This window comes from Cherax quadricarinatus, chromosome 46 (genome assembly GCF_038502225.1).
Source record: "Cherax quadricarinatus isolate ZL_2023a chromosome 46, ASM3850222v1, whole genome shotgun sequence".
Lineage (NCBI taxonomy): Eukaryota > Metazoa > Arthropoda > Malacostraca > Decapoda > Parastacidae > Cherax > Cherax quadricarinatus.
The window spans coordinates 16,730,576-16,751,176 of NC_091337.1; the positions used below are offsets into that span (position 1 = coordinate 16,730,576).

At 44.0% G+C, this 20,601-nt stretch overlaps 1 protein-coding gene across 18 annotated transcripts in view; it reads left to right on the forward strand.

Moving 5' to 3' along the window:
• The window catches only part of bru3 (bruno 3), a 1,045,770-nt gene that overhangs the window by 832,453 nt on the left and 192,716 nt on the right, over window positions 1-20,601 (forward strand). For 14 of the 18 annotated variants that reach the window (XM_070094553.1, XM_070094557.1, XM_070094562.1 and 11 more), the window contains one exon: window positions 12,480-12,608. The exons of the other annotated variants lie outside the window; for them this stretch is intronic. In XM_070094553.1, the coding sequence (XP_069950654.1) occupies window positions 12,480-12,608 (129 nt within the window). The remainder of the gene's footprint in view (window positions 1-12,479; window positions 12,609-20,601) is intronic. 18 annotated transcript variants of the gene reach the window in all.

The window sequence follows — 20,601 nt, forward strand, 5'->3', positions numbered from 1 at the left end:
CACTAACTAACACTTTGCTGCTGCCTTCACTAACACTTGCTGCCTTACTAACGCGCTCGCACGCGCCACCTGCTGTTCCTACGCTTGCTGCTCACTCGACGCTAACGCGCTGCTTCACTAACGCGCTGCCTTCACTCGCACGCCACTTCACCTGCTGCCTCACTAACCGCCTGCACGCCGCTATTTCACTCACGCGCTGCTTCACTAGCACTTGCGCTTTCACTGACGCGCTGCATTCCTGCAGCTGCATTCACTAACGCCGCATTCACTCCGCGCCTTCACACGCGCTGCTATTCACTTGCGCACGACGCATTCACTGCTACGCTGCTTCGCTAACGCGCTATTCACTAACGCGCTGCTTCACTACGCGCATCACCCGCTACCTTCACCCGCCTTCACTACGCGCTATTCCTGCCTGTATTGCAACGCGCTCCTTCACTAACAGCGCTGCCTTCACTAACGCGCTATCGCTGTTCACTAACGCGCCATTCCGCCTCAACCTCTACTTGCGCTACGCGTTCACTAACCGCTTACACTACGCTGCGCTTCACTAACGCGTCTACTACTTGCGCGCATAACGCCTGCTCGCTACGCCTTATTCACTACGCGCTGCTATCACTCGCTTGCCATTACACGGCGCCCCCACTGCATTCACTAACGCGCTGTTTCACTAACACTCTGCAGCCTACTGCTACTCGCTGCCTTCGCTACACTGCTGCCTTCCTCACGCTTGCGCCTTCACTAACGCTTGCTGCATTCACTAACGCGCTTCCTAACCTGTCTCGCTTCTTCACTAACGCTGCTACCTTCGCACTTGCTAGCTTCACTAACCGCTGCTGCCTCATGCATTCACTAACGCGCTGCCTTCACTAACCTGCTGCCTTCACTAACCTGCTGCCTTCACTAACGCCTGCATTCACTAACGCGCTGCCTTCACTAACACGCTGCATTCATAACCGTGCTATTCACTAACGCCTGCCTTCACTAACGCGTGCATTCACTAACGCAGCTGCTTCATGCTAACGCGCTGCATTCACTAACGCGCTGCCACTAACGCCTGCTTCACTAACGCTGGCTTCACTAACACTTGCTTTCACTAACGCCTTATTCACTAAACGCTGCCTTCACTAACGCTGCGCTCACTAACGCGCCCATTCACTGCAGCGCTGCCTTCACTAACGCTGCTCTTCACTAACGCGCTGCATTCGCTAACCGCTGCCATTCACTAACCGCTTGCTGCATTCACTAACGCGCTGCCTTCACTAACGCTGCTGCGCTTCACTAACGCGCTGCTTCCTAACACTTGCGCTTCACTGGCACGCTGCGTCACTAGCACTTGCTGCCTTCACTAACACTTCTGCTTCACTAACGCACTGCCTTCACTAACACCTTGCTACCTTCACTAACGCTGCTGCCTTACTGCTGCCTCCCTTCACTAACGCGCTGCCTTCACTAACGCTTGCGTTCACTACCGCTGCCTCACTACCTTGCTACCTTCACTAACACTGCTGCCTTCACTAACGCTGCTCTTCACTAACCTGCTGCTTCACTAACACTTGCTACTTCACTAACACTTCCTGCCTTCACTCGCCTTGCTGCCTTCACTAACCTGCTGCCTTCACTCACTGCTCCTTCACTAACGCTGCCATTCACTAACCCACTTGCTCCTTCACTAACACTTGCTACCTTCCTAACGCGCTGCATTCATAACACTTGCTGCCTTCACTAACGCGCTGCCTTCACTACACGCTGCCTTCCCATACACGCGCTGCCATTCACTAACGCGCTGCATTCACTAACCGCTGCTTCCTAACCTTGCTGCCTTCACTAACCTTGCTGCCTTCACTCCTTGCTGCCTTCACTAACACGCTGCTTCACTACGCGCTCACTCCTGCGCGCTGCCTTCCTCAGCGCAGTATTCACTAACGCGCTGCCATTCACTAACGCGCGCATTCTCCGGCTGCCTTCACTAACGCTGCTGTTCACTAACGCGCTGCTTCACTCACCTTTGCTTCACTCGCGCTGCTACCTTCACTCACGCTGCACTTCACTAACCTGCTGCCTTCCTACGCACTTACTACCTTCACTCACACTTGCGCCTTCCATCACTTGCTGCCTTATGACACTTGCTTCACTACACCTTGCATCCTCACTAACCTTGCTGCCTTCACTAACATGCGCCTTCACTAACCGCTGATTCCTCACCTTGCTGCCTTCACACTACCTTCTGCCTTCACTCACGCTTGCTACCTTCACTACACTTGCTGCCTTCACTCACGCTTGCTGCCTTCACTAACGCTTGCTGCCTTCACTCACTGCTGCCTTCACTAACACTTGCTACCTTCACTCACACCTTGCTCACTAACGCTGCCTTCACTAACACTTGCTGCCTTCACTACCACTGCCTTCACTAACGCGCTGCACTTCACTAACACTTGCTGCCTTCACTCACCTTGCTCCTTCACTAACGCTGCCTTCACTCCCACTTCATATGCTACTTCACTCGCTGCCTTCACTCACGCGCTCCTTCACTAACGCTGCCTTCACTACACTGCGCCGCTTCACTGACTGCTGCCTTCACTAACACTGCTGCCTTCACTAACACTTGCTGCCTTACTAACCTTGCTGCCTTCACTAACCTTGCTACTCATTCACTAACATTGCGCCTTCGCACTAACACTGCTACTTCACTCCATTGCTACCTTCACTAACGCTTGCTACTTCACTAACACTTGCTGCCTTCACTCACCTTGCTCACCTTCACTAACACTTGCTCCTTCACTCAACGCATTGCTGCCTTGCCTTCACACACCTGCTACCTTCCTACCGCTACCTTCACTACACTTGCTGCCTTCACTAACACTTCACTCCTCACTCACTTGCTGCCTTCACTCCTTGCTGCCTTCTCCACACTTGCTACCTTCACTAACCGCTGCCTTCACTAACACTTGCTGCTCACTGACACTTGCTGTCCACTAACACTTGCTGCCTTCACTCACACTTGCTACTTCACCTAACACTTGCTGTACTCACCTTCACTTCCTAACACTTGCTGCCTTCACTCCACTTCTACCTTCACTAACATTGCTGCCTTCACTCACACTTGCTGCAATCACCTTCTACCTTCACTCCTTGCTGCCTTCACTCCCCTTGCATTCACTCCACTTGCTGCCTTCACTAACCTTGCTGCCTTCACTCCACTTGCTGCCTTCACTCACACTTGCTACCTTCACTCACACTTGCTGCCTTCACTCCTGCTCCTTCACTTCACTACGCTGCTACCTTCACTAACACTGCTGCCTTCACTCCGGATTCACTCTGCTGCCTTCACTCACCTTGCTACCTTCACTCACATGCTGCTTCACTCACACTTGCTGCCTTCACTCACCTTGCTGCCTTCCACTAGCTGCCTTCACTCACCTGATTCACTACACTTGCTGCCTTCACTCACATGCTGTTCCTCACGCTTGCTGCCTTCATCACGCCTGCATTCACTAACTGCTGCCTTCACTCCACTTTGCCTTCACTCACGCGCTGCCTTCACTCCACTTGCTGCCTTCATCACGCTTGCTACCTTCCTCCTTGCCTGCCTTCACTCACAGCCTTACTGCCTTCACTCCACGCTGCCTTCATCCTCACACTTGCGCTGCCTTCACTCACGCTTGCTACCTTCACTCACACTTGCTGCCTTCACTCCACATTGCTGCCTTCACTCACCTGCTACCTTCACTCACTTGCTGCCTTCACTCCACTTGCTCCTTCACTCACTTACCTTCACTCACACTGCTGCCTTCACTCACTTGCTACCTTCACTCACACTTGCGCCTTCACTGACACTTGCTGCCTTCACTGACCTTGCTACCTTCACTCCACCTTCCGCTGCCTTCACTCACGCGCGCTTACTCACGCCTTCACTCCCATATTCCTCCCCTGCACTTCACTAACACTTGCTGCCTTCACTCCTCCCGCCTTCACTAACCGCCGCTGCCTTCACTAACACTTGCTACCTTCACTCCACCTTGCTGAGCCTAACCTTGCTACCTTCCTCCACTGCTCTTCACTCACACTTGCTGCCTTCACTAACCTTCTGCATACTCACCTGCATCACTCCACGCTTACTACGCCTTCCTCACACTTGCTGCCTTCACTAACACCTTGCTGCGCTTCACTCCAACGCTTGCTGCCTCACTCGCCTGCACTTCATTTGCCCTTGCCTATCACTGCGCTGCCTTCACTCACGCTTCACTGCCTTCCTCACACTTGCTGCCTTCACTCACACTTGCTGACCTTACTCCTTACCCTTGCTAGCCTTCACTCACACTTGCTGCCTTCACTACCACTGCCTTCCTCCACCTTGCTGACTCACTGACACTTGCTGCCTTCACTCCACACTTCTGCCTTCACTGACACTTGCTGCCTTCACTGACCTTGCTGCCTTCACTACACTTGCGCCTTCACTAACACTTGCTGCTTCACTCACTTGCTGCCTTCACTAACACTGCCTTCACTCACTGTTGCTATTCACTCCGCTGCCTTCCTAACACTGCTATCACTCCCTTTACCTTCACTCCACTTGCTTCACTCCACTTGCTCCTTCTCACATTCTACTTCCTCCCTTGCCTATTCACTAACACTTGCTACCTTCCTCACACTTGCTGCCTTCACTCCACTCTGCCTTCACTCACGCGCTACCTTCACTCACCTTGCTCCTTCACCACACTTTGCCTTCACTCATGCCTCCTCACTGCTGCCTTCACTACACTTGCCTTCACTAACACTTGCTACCTTCACTACACTTGCTGCCTTCACTGACACTTGCTGCCTTCACTGACCTTGCTGCTCACTGACCTTGCTGCCTTCACTACTGCACCCCTTCACTGAACGCGCCTTCACTGACACTTGCTGCCTTCACTCCCGCTGCCTTCACTCACCTTGCTCCTTCACTACACTGCGCTTCACTCCACGCTGCCTTCACTGACAGCTGCTGCCTTCACTGACGCTGCCCCTTCACTCACACTTGCCCCTTCACTCACGCTTCTGCCTTCACTGACGCTTGCTGCCTTCACTGACACTTGCTGCCTTCACTCACTTGCTGCCTTCACTCACGCGCTGCCTTCACTGACGCACTGCCTTCACTCCCTTGCTGCCTTCACTCCCTTGCTGCCTTCACTAACGCTGCTACCTTCACTAACACTTGCTGCCTTCACTCCCTGTTCTGCCTTCACTCCACTTGCCTTCACTAACACGCTTTCACTGTACCTTGCTGCTTCACTCACGCCTTGTCTTCACTCACCTGCTGCCTTCACTCACGCCTGCTATTCACTAACCTTGCTCGCCTTCACTGACCTTCGCTGCACTATACGCTCCTTCACTAACTTGCGCCTTCACTCACACTTGCTGCCTTCACTCACGCTGCTACCTTCACTAACACTGCTTCACTTAACACTTGCTGTATCACTATCACTGCTGCTCTTCACTGACCTTGCTCTTCACTACACGCTGCCTTCACTCCACCTTGCTCTTTCACTCCCTGCTGCCTTCACTAACGCTGCCTTCACTCACTTGCTGCCTTCCTCACACTTGCTGCTCCTTCACTCACACTTCTGCTACCTTCACTCCACACTGCTGCCTTCACTACACCTTCACCCCTGCACCTTCACTAACCCTTGCTACACTTCACTCCACACTTGCTGCACTTCACTACGCGCACTGCTAAGCTACCTTCACTCACGCTGCCTTACTCACACTGCTGCCTTCACTCACGTCTGCTCACTACACTGCCTTCACTGACACTTGCTGCCTTCACTCCCTTGCTGCCTTCACTCACACTTGCTACCTTCACTCACTGCTACCTTCACTCACACTTGTTGCCTTCACTCACACTATATTCATGCAACAGCAACGATGTATAATAACTTTATTCAGCTGTATGTTTTCCTAATAATTACTGCAGCTGCCGTTATAAAAAGGAACTTTATTCCCATTTGCCATTTAATTAAGATATCGTAAAAATATTAGTTAGCTTGGTTGAAATTTACGTATGGAAATGCGTTGGAAAATGAACGATGACAAGAAGTGTGTTACCTTTCCTGTCGTTGTCTAGGTGGAGCAACATGAAGGAAACCATATTCAACCATCTTTCGTTCAGCAGATTCTTTGTCAAAAATGCACAGACATAACTATTTAGATGAGCCTCCAAGCTGTAATATTTTCAACCCATCCTTCAGAGTGAAGGCACTGTACTTCCACCTCCAGGATTCGTGTCCAGTTACAGTTTCCTTGAATCCCTCTGTTACCTTGCTCTTGCTCCAACAGCACGCCAAATCCTAAAAACTATTGGTCTCCACTCACTCCGCTCTAAAACACACGTCAGCTGGTTGCCCAGCTGAATCTTCTAGGTTTAAATCCTGAATAAACTAGAATACTGAACTTTGTAAAAGTTCAAGTCTGAGTTCGATACAATGAGCTTGGTATAATGTCAAGAGTATAATGGTATTATTAATCATCTAGAATAAAAAATCAAAATACTGTGGGGACAATATACAATTATTCCTCAATTTCGTGGCTTGAATTATTCACAGCTACTCCACAGTATAGTGGCTGGAACAGTCCATAACTAACCACAATACAGTGGCTGGAACAGTCCGTAACTAACCCACAATACAGTGGCTGGAACAGTCCATAACTAACCCACAATACAGTGGCTGGAACAGTCCGTAACTAACCCACAATACAGTGGCTGGAACGAGTCATAACTAACCCACAATACAGTTGCTGGAACAATCCGTAACTACCACAATACAGTTGCTGGAACAGTCCGTAACTAACTCTCAGTATAGTTGCTGGAACAGTCCCTAACTAACTCTCAGTATAGTTGCTGGAACAGTCCCTAACTAACCCACAATACAGTTGCTGGAACAGTCCGTAACTAACCCACAATACAGTTGCTGGAACAGTCCGTAACCAACTCTCAGTATAGTTGCTGGAACAGTCCGTAACTAACTCACAATACAGTTGCTTGAACAGTCCGTAACTAGATTGTAATAAAGTTGGTAGAAATACCGACAATATGTAAAGTAAAAGGACACAAGTGCAACTAATGTGACATTTTATTGTGGCAACGTTTCGCTCTCCAGGAGCTTTATCAAGCCATTACCTAATGGCGATAAAGCTCCTGAGAACGGCTTGCTAATAAATGTCTCAACTTATGTCCTAGTCTAATTAACTCTAGTATGTTGCTGGAACTCGTACTAACTCTCGGTAAGTGGCGGAACATCCGAACTTAACTCTGGTATGTGGCAGGTTACTCTCAGTATGGTGGCTGGAACAGTCCATAACTAACTCTCAGTATAGTGGCTGGAACAGTCCATAACTCCTCGGTATAGTGGCTGGAGCGTCCAAGCTAACTCTCGGTAGTGGCTGGAACGGTCCATAACTAACTCTCAGTATAGTGGCGGTGACTCTCAGTATGTGGCTGGAACGGGCCAACTAACTCTCAGTATAGTGGCTGGAACAGGTCCCTAACTAACTCTCAGTAGTTGCTGGGCAGTCAAACTCTCAGTATAGTGGCTGGAGCAGTCCACAACTCTCGGTATATGGCTGGAACGTCCGAACTCTCAGTATAGTGGCTGGAACGGGCCTAACTAACTCTAGTATGTCGGGCATAACTAACTCTCAGTATAGTGGCTGGAACGGTCCATAACTAACTCTCAGTTAGTGGCTGGAACAGGGCCATAACTAACTCTCAGTATAGGGGGCTGGAACGGTCCGTAACTAACTTTCGGTATAGTTGCTGGACGTCGTAACTAACTGTCGGTTGGCTGGACGTATAACTAACTCTCAGTATAGGGCTGGAACGTCCGATCTCAGTATAGTGGCTGGAACGTCCCTAACTCCAGTATAGTGGCTGGAACGGTCCATAACTAACTCTCAGTATAGTGGCTGGAACGGTCCGTAACTCTCAGTATAGGCTGGGCAGTCCTCAACTCTCAGTATAGTGGCTGGAGCAGTCCAACTCTCCGTATATGGCTAACTAACTCTCAGTATAGTGGCTGGAACAGTCCATAACTAACTCTCAGTATAGTGGCTGGAGCAGTCCATAACTAACTCTCAGTATAGTGGCTGGAACAGTCCGTAACTAACTTTCAGTATAGTTGCTGGAACAGTCCGTAACTAACTGTCAGTATAGTGGCTGGAACAGTCCATAACTAACTCTCAGTATAGGGGCTGGAACAGTCCATAACTCTCAGTATAGTAGCTGGAACAGCTCACGACGTTAAAGATCCTCAGAGGGATGGACAGTATAGACAGAGACTGTATTAAGTTTAAGGAACACCGGCTGCTTCACTCAGATGTTAGTTGAGAAGTGGAACGCTAGGGGGGACGGGAGTGTTGGGCAGACTCTATAGACGGTTTAAGAATAGGTATGGCAGAATTCAGAGATAGTGAAATACTCTGGTCATATATAATGTTTACGAGGAGGGACCCGGAGTTGGAGATCATCTCTAAACATAAACGGGTAAGTATAAAATAGGTAAGTACACACACACACACACACACACACACACACACACACACACACACACACACACACACACACACACACACACACACACACACACACACACACTGCATAAATTCCAAATATAATTTACATTTGTGTATAATTTACATTTATTCTGTTATGAGAATTTTTTTTTTTCAATGTTAATGACTAACATCGATTTATTTATTTATTTATTTATTATGTTTATATTTGCAAGTTTTTTCCATTTATCATCTGACTGAATGATACGATTCAGCCAATCAGCCGTCGTGTTCTTCCCTTCTGTAGCCAATTGCAGCACAGATTTAGTCCTAGGCTCTGACGTCAGTGATGTACAGGTAATGATTAACCAATCAAAATATAGAATGTGTGTGATGTCATTGACGATCCAGCCAATCACATGCCAGACAGCTCCTCTCCACCAATGAGGTTGCAGCACAGCAGGTTCTGGTGTGATTAAAGGTTCTCCAAAGGTAAATTTTTTTTGGGACCATTTTAATTTCTGTGTCGGCTTGCATTCTTTTGTCTGTGGCTAAGCTTAATGTATAATGTATTTACGATATCCCTGTTGTTTATTGAAGTATTCCACACATTTTAGAGAACAGTAGCTGTTTAGTGACAATATAAGCAACGCTGACATGTCCACACGCCCCGATGCTGTCACTATCTTTGTGACTTGGCTTTTAGGTACCTGCTCATACGTGGTATCTTCAAGACTTGGCTTTTAGGTACCTGCTCATACGTGGTATCTTCAAGACTTGGCTTGTGGGTACCTGCTCATACGTGGTATCTTCAAGACTTGGCTTTTAGGTACCTGCTCATACGTGGTATCTTCAAGACTTGGCTAGTAGGTGCCTGCTCATACGTGGTATCTTCAAGACTTGGCTTTTAGGTACCTGCTCATACGTGGTATCTTCAAGACTTGGCTTGTAGGTACCTGTCTCGTATGTGGTATCTCCAAGACTTGTACCTGTGGTAAAAGGGTGACAGACTGCCCACAACCTGAGAGGAATAGACACTAATTCAGTCACTTAGAACACATTAACTGAAGACGTATCGGTTCTTAGACTTGATCACCTCAAGGTTCAAGGACCGAAAAGGCTTCAGTAAACGCCATCTAAGTGAACGCACTAGTGTTTATTACCTGAAGACAGGTAACTGTCTTGTGATGCTGCTCAAGAAGGACTGACAACATCTGCTCTCCTCCGCTCCAGGAGACGAGGCGGGGGAGGTAGAGGGGGGCGAAGGGAAAAAAAAAATGGGCTCTATTTCTGCCCGCCCAAAAATTCACAATCATTCTCCAAAAAGAAATCAGAAATTTTTCACTGTTTTTGATAATGTGGACCTGTCAGCGTAGGCAACAGTGCAACTCTGTGGCGTGGTGGTGTAGTTGAATTTTGACCTATATCGATGTTGTACCTCTCTCGTGATGTGAACTTGTTCACCAATCTGTATTCCAAGATTTAGAACTTTAAACACTGAACACTGTAGCAAGTCAACCCCCGGAGGTAAACGGGAAGACAAATTTCTTTTATTATGGTTATTGAGCACAAGAAATGTCACCAAGATAAAGTCACGTGAAAAAAAAAAAAAACATTCTTACAGAATTTTAATACTGGTTATAACTACAGAAAACCTCTATGATCTAAATATACTGTCACAATGAGTTAAATTGCACTCGTCGTTAAAATTATACTTTAAATATCTTCTAAGCCTTATTAGTAAATATGAACTAAATATTTCAGTAGCCTAGCAGTTCCCAGTGCTCACTTGCAACCACAAAATAATAACTTGATTAACCTCCTCATCAATAATCTGGCGAAAGTGTGCGTAAGTGACACTTTTCTATCTTTTTTCCCCCCAACATCCATCCCTTGGCACTGGAGAAGGGCACTTGCTTGAAGGCACTTAAGTTAACATTCTCTTCCTGGGAGCTATCAATCCATTAATATCAACAAGAGGATGAATCACACACACACACACACACACACACACACACACACACACACACACACACACACACACACACACACACACACTGGGCTTGTGGCAGTACAGTAGAACATTTTCACTGCATTTCCAGTAATGTGACACTGGCGATCTCCATTATCCTTGGCACTGTTAGTGATGATAGTAGCACTGGTCCCTCATCTCCTGCCAGAGAGGCCGCATGCATTGTAGCTCTAAACCCGTATGGCTCATGCGGATCAGAGGCTATGCCCGACCAGTAATGTCAAAAAATAAAGATATTATAATCTGCTTAATTATTTTCTTTAATGGAAGTGAGCAATGTGAGATAACTCACGTAAAGAAAAATATTTTAGCGAATGGTTTATGCGTGGTGCATGTTTTGCGCATATTGTTCATGCGTCAAAACCCTTTTTTGAGCGCATGTTTTCACAGCAGAACTTTGAGCGCCTCTGGCCTCGTTGTAGCTACAACTGAGCATTGTGAAAGCTATTTTCACACACACACACACACACACACACACACACACACACACACACACACACAAATCCGGAGCAAGTATAATGATACATTTATTTTATTCATAATAAATTCTGAAGAGAATGATGTTTTGACATTGTAAATGATGCAATCATAATTCCGTAGTGTCATGTCAGGAATTTACCTAAATACTGATAGTAATTGATTACTGGTATAAGAATGATTGTTTAAAAATAATCTTAATGATAATTAGCTATATTTCAGTTTGAAAATAATTGTAATAATAATCAATGTGACAATAACAATAGCCATAAAAATAATGAAACAATACAAATTAAAATATGGTAAAGCAAATGATAATAATATTAATAATAACAATAATAGCTATAATAATAATAATAATAATAATAATGGAGGACACTGCTGAAGACATGTTCATAACATGTTCTCTGGCTGACGTTTGAACATTTTAGTGTGAACACCCAGACACGTCAGGCCCACTGCAGACTGCACTCTTTAAACTTGGTGTCACTTGCAGTCCCTTTGAACACCCCCTTTACCCCCTTTATCCCCTTAGTTGATGGGTAACTAACCACTAGCTTGATGTCCAACTGTCCTCATTCACTGGATCACTTTTTTTTTTGTGCCCGTCCTATAAAAACCACCTCGCTCTTAATACCATTATTTTTTTTTGGCAATCCTCTGCTGCTAATTCCTCATAACCCCCCTCCCTCCCCTCCCAGAATTTTGTCTCACCTCTTCGGTATTTTCCATTTTGTGGCATTTTCAGTATTTTTAAGAGATGGATAGTATTTTGCAAGTCCCATATATATATATATATATATATATTTTTTTCCTTCATTTTGGATATTTAGTAACGTGATTTTCTGAACTTGGAATACAGACTTCACACCCTCGCAGCCTGACCATCGCAAAACATTGAGATCACCCAAGAAAGGTACACGCCCCCCCCCCTCCAAAAAAAAATGTAAACCGGGAGAAATTTATATTTTTTTCACATTCGTTTTGATTCTGCCAAAAAGAGAAAATTTGTAATTTTTTTTTTTTGGGTGAATCTCATGCGTCGCACCAAAAAAAAAACAAAAGACATTGACCAAAAAAAACAAAAAAGAGCTGCTATATCCTCTTCTCCGCCTCGCTACCACCACGTTACAGAAACTTTACAATTTGATGCACTTTTTTACTGACTGTGAAGTCGATTTTTCGAGGAGTCAGAACATTAAAAAAAGAGAGTGTCTTTTTCAATGATCATAGACGTTAGTTGAACACTTGATGTGTGTTGATGCTGCTAACGAGGGAGATCCCAAACCCAGAACCAGACTCCCTCTGGTGTACAGTAATCGCACATGTCTTCATTGTATCTTACATTAAGCAAACTTCAAGTTGAAAAAAAAAAATAAATATAATTGTGCAGTGAGACAGCGCCTGAAGGAGGACTACAACAGCGTTCCTCTCGTCATTTCAGAGGACAGGAAACTGTTCGTGGGCATGCTAAGTAAGCAACAGACAGAAGAGGATGTACGGCAGCTCTTCCAACCCTACGGGAACATAGAGGAATGCACCATACTGAGAGGCCCGGATGGCGCCAGTAAAGGTAGGATTAAGGTCGAACCACCCAGCAGCATGTGGGGTTAAAAATGGAGCAGGAGGAGAGAGAAGGAGAGAGGAGGAGGGACAGAGTAGAGCCAGTCTGATAGAAGGATCCTGATGGCATATGGGAACACAAATGATGGGGACAGATATAATGAAGAGAAAATGAGTGGATAAATGGAGAAGGAACGACACCATCCACGTGTGTCCTTGAAGAAGGATGGTGGATAGGAGAGACAGAGAGAGAGAGAGAGAGAGAGAGAGGGAGAGAGAGAGAGAGAGAGAGAGAGAGAGAGAGAGAGAGAGAGAGAGAGAGAGAGAGAGAGAGAGAGAAAGAGAGAGAGGGAGAGAGAGAGTGAGTGACAGAGTGAAAGAGAGAGAGAAAGAGAGAGAGACAGAGACAGAGACAGAAACAGAGAGAGAGACAGAGAGAAAGAGAAGGGTGGCTAGGAAAAGAACGCAGGGACAGGGAAAGGATGTAGGAAGGCCCCAGTCCCGACCATTTTGGCCGCACTGTTCATGTTCGCTTTTGCATGTCACCCCTAGATGGCCCCGCTTGATGTCCCTATTGTTTCCAGTACACCAGTTGAGGGAGTGGTGGTCTCAGGCCTCCCACCCCCCCTCTTCCCCTAATAACACCTGGCAAGCTGAGTGTGTACTCCAAGTGTCTTCTGAGTGTACTAGCAGCATGGCCCAAGGTCAAAATTCATGTCAGTATTGATGCAGATTTTCAGTGTTTACAGGATTTATGACCACGAGAGGAGATGCAGCCGCCACAAGGACGCAGCAACAAGTTGGTTAAACGTTAAACTTTTTTCAGTTTTTTGTGTATTACTGTACGTTTAAGTCTAGTAGTTAATATACTGTGGTCCAAAACAAGAACACATACAGCTGTAGTTTCAAGTAGGTGAAACGTTGTCCTAATACGCCTCTTTTTGTTATATGCATCTTTTTAATCACGTTTAATATGATTGTCTTTTTTCGCCCGATATGAGGACCAAGACACAGGATACGGAACAAGCTTGTACAGAGACCACGTTTCGCTCTGTGTAGAGCATTATCAAACTATAACACGATAAAGCATAGCATTTAGTGAAATTGTTGTCCCGGATAATAGCTTGGTCTGAAACTCGCCTTCTTGTCGTCATACCTGTCTGTAATACGCCACGGCATCCACTGTCTGTAATACGCCACGGCATCCACTGTCTGTAATACGCCACGGCATCCACTGTCTGTAATACGCCACGGCATCCACTGTCTGCAATACGCCACGGCATCCACTGTCTGCAGTACGCCACAGCATCCACTGTTTGCAATACGCCACAGCATCCACTGTCTGCAATACGCCATAGCATCCACTGTGGTAACAAAAAGAGCCGATGCTGTCCTTCCACTAGACTTTTTTTTCAGATCCATCAGTGTATATTATCTGTGATATCTTCCGGATGTCGAGAAATTTATTTGGGAAGTATTACTGGTGATATATGATATTAAATGAATTCGGCTTCCCTGGAGGTGAAATACCGTATTTCCGGCGTATAAGGCGCACCTTTTTTCCCAAGAAAGGTCTTGGAAAATCATCCTGCGCCTTATATGCTCAAGGTTAGGGTCAAGGGTAGGCTTTGGTTAGGCTTTAGGCAGTTGTTTACTAATGCTGCATTACAACTTCATGGAAACATTGTCTTACATGACTTATATACCCGTGCGCCTTATATGCAGGAAAATACAGTATTCATTATATCTATAGCAGGTTATAGAATCTACACATTTTATCTATCCATTTGGACTTCAGACATTTAGCAAGATTAATAGTGACACGTGGTATTATAATACTAAGCACAATTGTCCAATTATCGGCACTAGGAACAGTAAGCTCCTTAAGAATCATGGTTGTTTTAGGACAAATAACAAGTGAGGGCATCGTTGCACATGAGTTCTGAGAGCTGATGATAGCTTTCTTTACATAAGTATTCACGGTTAAGGATCTACTGTACGCTGTGTACGTCTCTCTCTCTCTCTCTCTCTCTCTCTCTCTCTCTCTCTCTCTCTCTCTCTCTCTCTCCTCTTGGGGTTGTAGACGGCAACATCTCTATGAAAATTTAGTCATGCTTATCATTTTCTTATTTAGTTGTGATACGGTGGATTTATGAAGGATGAGGTTAATCATAGAATTGATGAGGGAAAAAAAGGTGAGTGGTGCGTTGAGGTATATGTGGAGACAAAAAATGTTATCTATGGAGGCAAAGAAGGGAAAGTATTAAAGTATAGTAGTACCAAAACTCTTATATGGGTGTGAAGCTTGGGTGGTGAATGCAGCAGCGAGGAGGTGGTTGGAGGCAGTGGAGATGTCCTGTCTAAGGGCAATGTGTGGTGTAAATATTATGCAGAAAATTCGGAGTGTGGAAATTAGGAGAAGGTGTGGAGTTAATAAAAGTATTAGTCAGAAGGGTGAAGAGGGGTTGTTGAGGTGGTTTGGTTATTTAGAGAGAATGGATCAAAGTAGAATCACATGGAGAGCGTATAAATCTGTAGGGGAAGGAAGGCGGGGTAGGGGTCGTCCTCGAAAAGGTTGGAGGGAGGGGGTAAAGGAGGTTTTGTGGGCGAGGGGCTTGGACTTCCAGCAAGCGTGCATGAGCGTGTTCGATAGGAGTGAATGGAGACGAATGGTATTTGGGACTTGACGATCTGTTGGAGTGTGAGCAGGGTAATATTTAGTGAAGGGATTCAGGGAAACCGGTTATTTTTATATAGCCGGACTTGAGTCCTGGAAATAGGAAGTACAATGCCTGCACTCTAAAGGAGGGGTTTTGGGATATTAGCAGTTTGGAGGGATATGTTGTGTATCTTTATACGTATATGCTTCTAAACTGTTATGTTCTGAGCACCTCTGCAAAAACAGTGATTATGTGTGAGTGAGGTGAAAGTGTTGAATGATGATGAAAGTATTTTCTTTTTGGGGATTTTCTTTCTTTTTAGGTCACCCTGCCTCGGTGGGAGACGGCCGACTTGTTAAAAAAAAAAATGGTGGATTTACCGAAGGGAAGTCTACACCAAGACGTCTGTAAGATTTAACGTAACTGACTAGTTTACCCAGCGAACAAAAGTGTGAGTCATGTGGATCTGTTTATAAATGCCTTCGTCTTGGACGAAGATATGAAGCGTTAGTATATTACTCATGGTCTGAACTTCATGAAGAAGGATACTCGTTTGTTGCGCCTTGTTGTGTGGATCAGGATTCTGTCTACAGAACTTAGAAATATCTTAGGTGAGGGAGGTAGAAAATTTTTAAGAGAGCTAATTACTACATTTGAAAAATTAGGACTGGGAACACCACCCAGGGAGCGTCCATAGGGATATTTCTTGTTTAGCTTCTAAATACTATTTTACGTAAATCTCTTTTAGGTAATCCTATTTAAGGTAGCCCTATTTTAGGTAATCCTATTTTAGGTAATCTTATTTTAGGTATTCCTATTTTAGGTAACCCTATTATAGATAACCCTATTTTAGGTCATCCGATTTTAGGTCATCCTATTTTTGATCACCTTATTTTTAGATAACCTTATTTTAGGTAATCCTATTTTAGGTAATTCTATTTTAGGTAACTTTATGGTAACTTTTTTGTTAATTAGTCTGGTTCAGTTTGCAATATAAAATAAAGATTTTAATTTATTAAATAAGAATAGCCAACTAGAAAGGTTGTAAATATAACTAGTTAATGAGATGGCCACAAGGAGACTATTGGTCCAAGAATTACCGAAGACACACTCGGCGTAACTAAAATTATACGCAATAAGAAAGGAGATGGGGGAAGTTATCTTAAGGTCTAGAGAATATCTTGAGATATCCTCACGCTCGTCATAAGGGGTAGTCACTCCAACAGCATTTCAGTCCTGCGAAATTAATCAACTTCAGGTTTTCTTCAAGAGCACTTTCTAGAGTTGTTATGATGTGAGATGTGGGGAATATCATGCCTGTCTCTTATGCCTCGGTGATTTACGAGATTATTAGTTTTTTCCCTTCACCCTCGAGGCCTGGTCACACACCGGGTCGCGGGGGCGTTCACTCCTGAAACCCTCTCCAGGTATACTCAAGGTATACCATTCACCCTCCTTTCTATCTTGTGCCCCTAAACTACTCTCCCTACTTTCTACTACCACTGTTTCTTCAACTACTGCTTCCACTAGCTGTTTCACCACTACCAGCCTCACACTTCTTTTTCTTCCTCTCTTGGTCCCATCCCTATCTCCCTCACCTATATATATATATATATATATATATATATATATATATATATATATATATATATATATATATATATATATATATATATATATATATATATATATGCTTAAATAACAACGCACTTCTTGCCGAGTAGGGCAAGCGAAATTTTGTGCATGCAATAATTTCGCAAAATCATATTGAATCTCACGAAAAACCATTTATTTCGTTGTGTATGTTTTTATTAAATTATTGTAAACTTATATAAAATACATTTAGTTGGATTAGGCTAAATTAAATTGCGGTTATTATAATAAGTTTAGGTCAGTTTTCTAAGGTTTTTCTGGTACAAAATTATTAATTTTTGTTATAACATAAATGAAAAAAAAATATCTTTAAATGTATAAGAGAATTTTTCAGAAAAGACTTAACTTTAAATGAATTCTTGCTAATTTACCAGTTTTACCTATTTGGCACGACATATATATATATATATATATATATATATATATATATATATATATATATATATATATATATATATATATATATATATATATATATATATATATAAAATGTGACTTTCAAATGGTCCAAGTCAGACCGAAACGTCGTTTTAAGTTTCTCTGTCCAGTGTGCGGGTTATTTGTGTATTTTTCAAGATGAGGAAAAGGATAACCAATGTCACATTTTCACTGTTCTAGACACTTTTTCATTTGTTTAACCTTTCCTCATTTCTTTTCTGAGTATTTATGACATTTACTGCCCACCAGGACATTTACTGCCCACCAGAGATGAAGAAACACTAGAGTCTAGAATTCCACAGTTAAGACATACCTTACAGAAGCTTGTAGCTGCGCGTATTAAATCGCGTGGTTGTGGTGTCCCTCTGACTGGAGACGAGGATTTGATCAAAATTTTATCAAGGAATGGTGACGTGATTGAAATTTCATTAGAAGATGGAGATTTGATCAATATTCTGTCCGAAGATGAGGATTTAGTTGAGATTTCATCAGATGAAGATGGGGAACGAATCGCTCAGATTCGCACACTTACAATCTTGGAAGATTCCGGGATTATACTTTCCTCCAGGCAGTAGTCACGGTATATATACTTTCCTCCAGGCAGTAGTCACGGTATATTTACTTTCCTCCAGGCAGTAGTCACGGTATACATACTTTCCTCCAGGCAGTAGTCACGGTATACATACTTTTCTTGTTACTTTGTGTATGTGTGTGTGTATGTCGTGCCGAATAGGCAGAACTTGCGATCTTGGCTTAAATAGCAACGCTCATCTTGCCATATAGGACAAGTGAAAATTTGTGTATGCAATAATTTCGCCAAAATCATTCTTAACCTAATGAAAAAAATATATTTCACTGTTTGTTTAGTATTAAATTATTGTAAACAAATCTAAAATATATTTAGTTTTGTTAGGCTAAAATAGATTGTTCTTGTTATAATAAGGTTAGGTAAGTTTTCTAAGATTCTTCTGTAGCAAAATTTAAAATTTTTACATTATCATTAACGAAAAAAATATATCTTCAAACGTGTAAGATAAAATTTTAGAAAGGACTTAATTTTAAATGAGTTCTTGCTAATTGACCAGTTTTACATCTTCGGCACGACATATATATATATATATATATATATATATATATATATATATATATATATATATATATATATATATATATATTATTTATTTTGATTATCACACTGGCCGATTCCCACCAAGGCAGGGTGGCCCGAAAAAGAAAAACTATCACCATCATTCACTCCATCACTGTCTTGCCAGAAGGGTGCTTTACACTACAGTTTTTAAACTGCAACATTAACACCCCTCCTTCAGAGTGCAGGCACTGTACTTCCCATCTCCAGGACTCAAGTCCGGCCTGCCGGTTTCCCTCACGCACGCCTGCTGGAAGTCCAAGCCCCTCTCACACAAAACCTCCTTTACCCCCTCCCTCCAACCTTTCCTAGGCCGACCCCTACCCCGCCTTCCTTCCACTACAGACTGATACACTCTTGAAGTCATTCTGTTTCGCTCCATTCTCTCTACATGTCCGAACCACCTCAACAACCCTTCCTCAGCCCTCTGGACAACAGTTTTGGTAATCCCGCACCTCCTCCTAACTTCCAAACTACGAATTCTCTGCATTATATTCACACCACACATTGCCCTCAGACATGACATCTCCACTGCCTCCAACCTTCTCCTCGCTGCAACATTCATCACCCATGCTTCACACCCATATAAGAGTGTTGGTAAAACTATACTCTCATACATTCCCCTCTTTGCCTCCAAGGACAAAGTTCTGTCTCCACAGACTCCTAAGTGCACCACTCACCCTTTTCCCCTCATTAATTCTGTGATTCACCTCATCCTTCATAGACCCATCCGCTGACACGTCCACTCCCAAATATCTGAATACATTCACTTCCTCCATACTCTCTCCCTCCAATCTGATATCCAATCTTTCATCACCTAATATTTTTGTTATCCTCATAACCTTACTCTTTCCTCTATTCACTTTTAATTTTCTTCTTTTGCACACCCTACCAAATTCATCCACCAATCTCTGCAACTTCTCTTCAGAATCTCCCAAGAGCACAGTGTCATCAGCAAAGAGCAACTGTGACAACTTCCACTTTATGTGTGATTCTTTATCTTTTAACTCCACGCCTCTTGTCAAGACCCTCGCATTTACTTCTCTTACAAACCCATCTATAAATATATTAAACAACCACGGTGACATCACACATCCTTGTCTAAGGCCTACTTTTACTGGGAAAAAATTTCCCTCTTTCCTACATACTCTAACTTGAGCCTCACTATCCTCGTAAAAACTCTTCACTGCTTTCAGTAACCTACCTCCTACACCATACACTTGCAACATCTGCCACATTGCCCCCCCCTATCCACCCTGTCATACGCCTTTTCCAAATCCATAAATGCCACAAAGACCTCTTTAGCCTTATCTAAATACTGTTCACTTATATGTTTCACTGTAAACACCTGGTCCACACACCCCCTACCTTTCCTAAAGCCTGCTTGTTCATCTGCTATCCTGGAGGTTACCTGGAGGTTATTCCGGGGATCAACGCCCCCGCGGCCCGGTCCATGACCAGGCCTCCCGATGGATCAGGGCCTGATCAACTAGGCTGTTACTGCTGGCCGCACGCAGTCCAACGTACGAGCCACAGGTATACTCAACAGACTTATCCCCCTATAATTTTTGCACTCTCTTTTGTCCCTTTTGCCTTTATACAAAGGAACTATGCATGCTCTCTGCCAATCCCTAGGTACCTTACCCTCTTCCATACATTTATTAAATAATTGCACCAACCACTCCAAAACTATATCCCCACCTGCTTTTAACATTTCTATCTTTATCCCATCAATCCCGGCTGCCTTACCCCCTTTCATTTTACCTACTGCCTCACGAACTTCCCCCACACTTACAACTGGCTCTTCCTCACTCCTACAAGATGTTATTCCTCCTTGCCCTATACACGAAATCACAGCTTCCCTATCTTCATCAACATTTAACAATTCCTCAAAATATTCCCTCCATCTTCCCAATACCTCTAACTCTCCATTTAATAACTCTCCTCTCCTATTTTTAACTGACAAATCCATTTGTTCTCTAGGCTTCCTTAACTTGTTAATCTCACTCCATAACTTTTTCTTATTTTCAACAAAATTTGTTGATAACATCTCACCCACTCTCTCATTTGCTCTCTTTTTACATTGCTTCACTGCTCTCTTAACC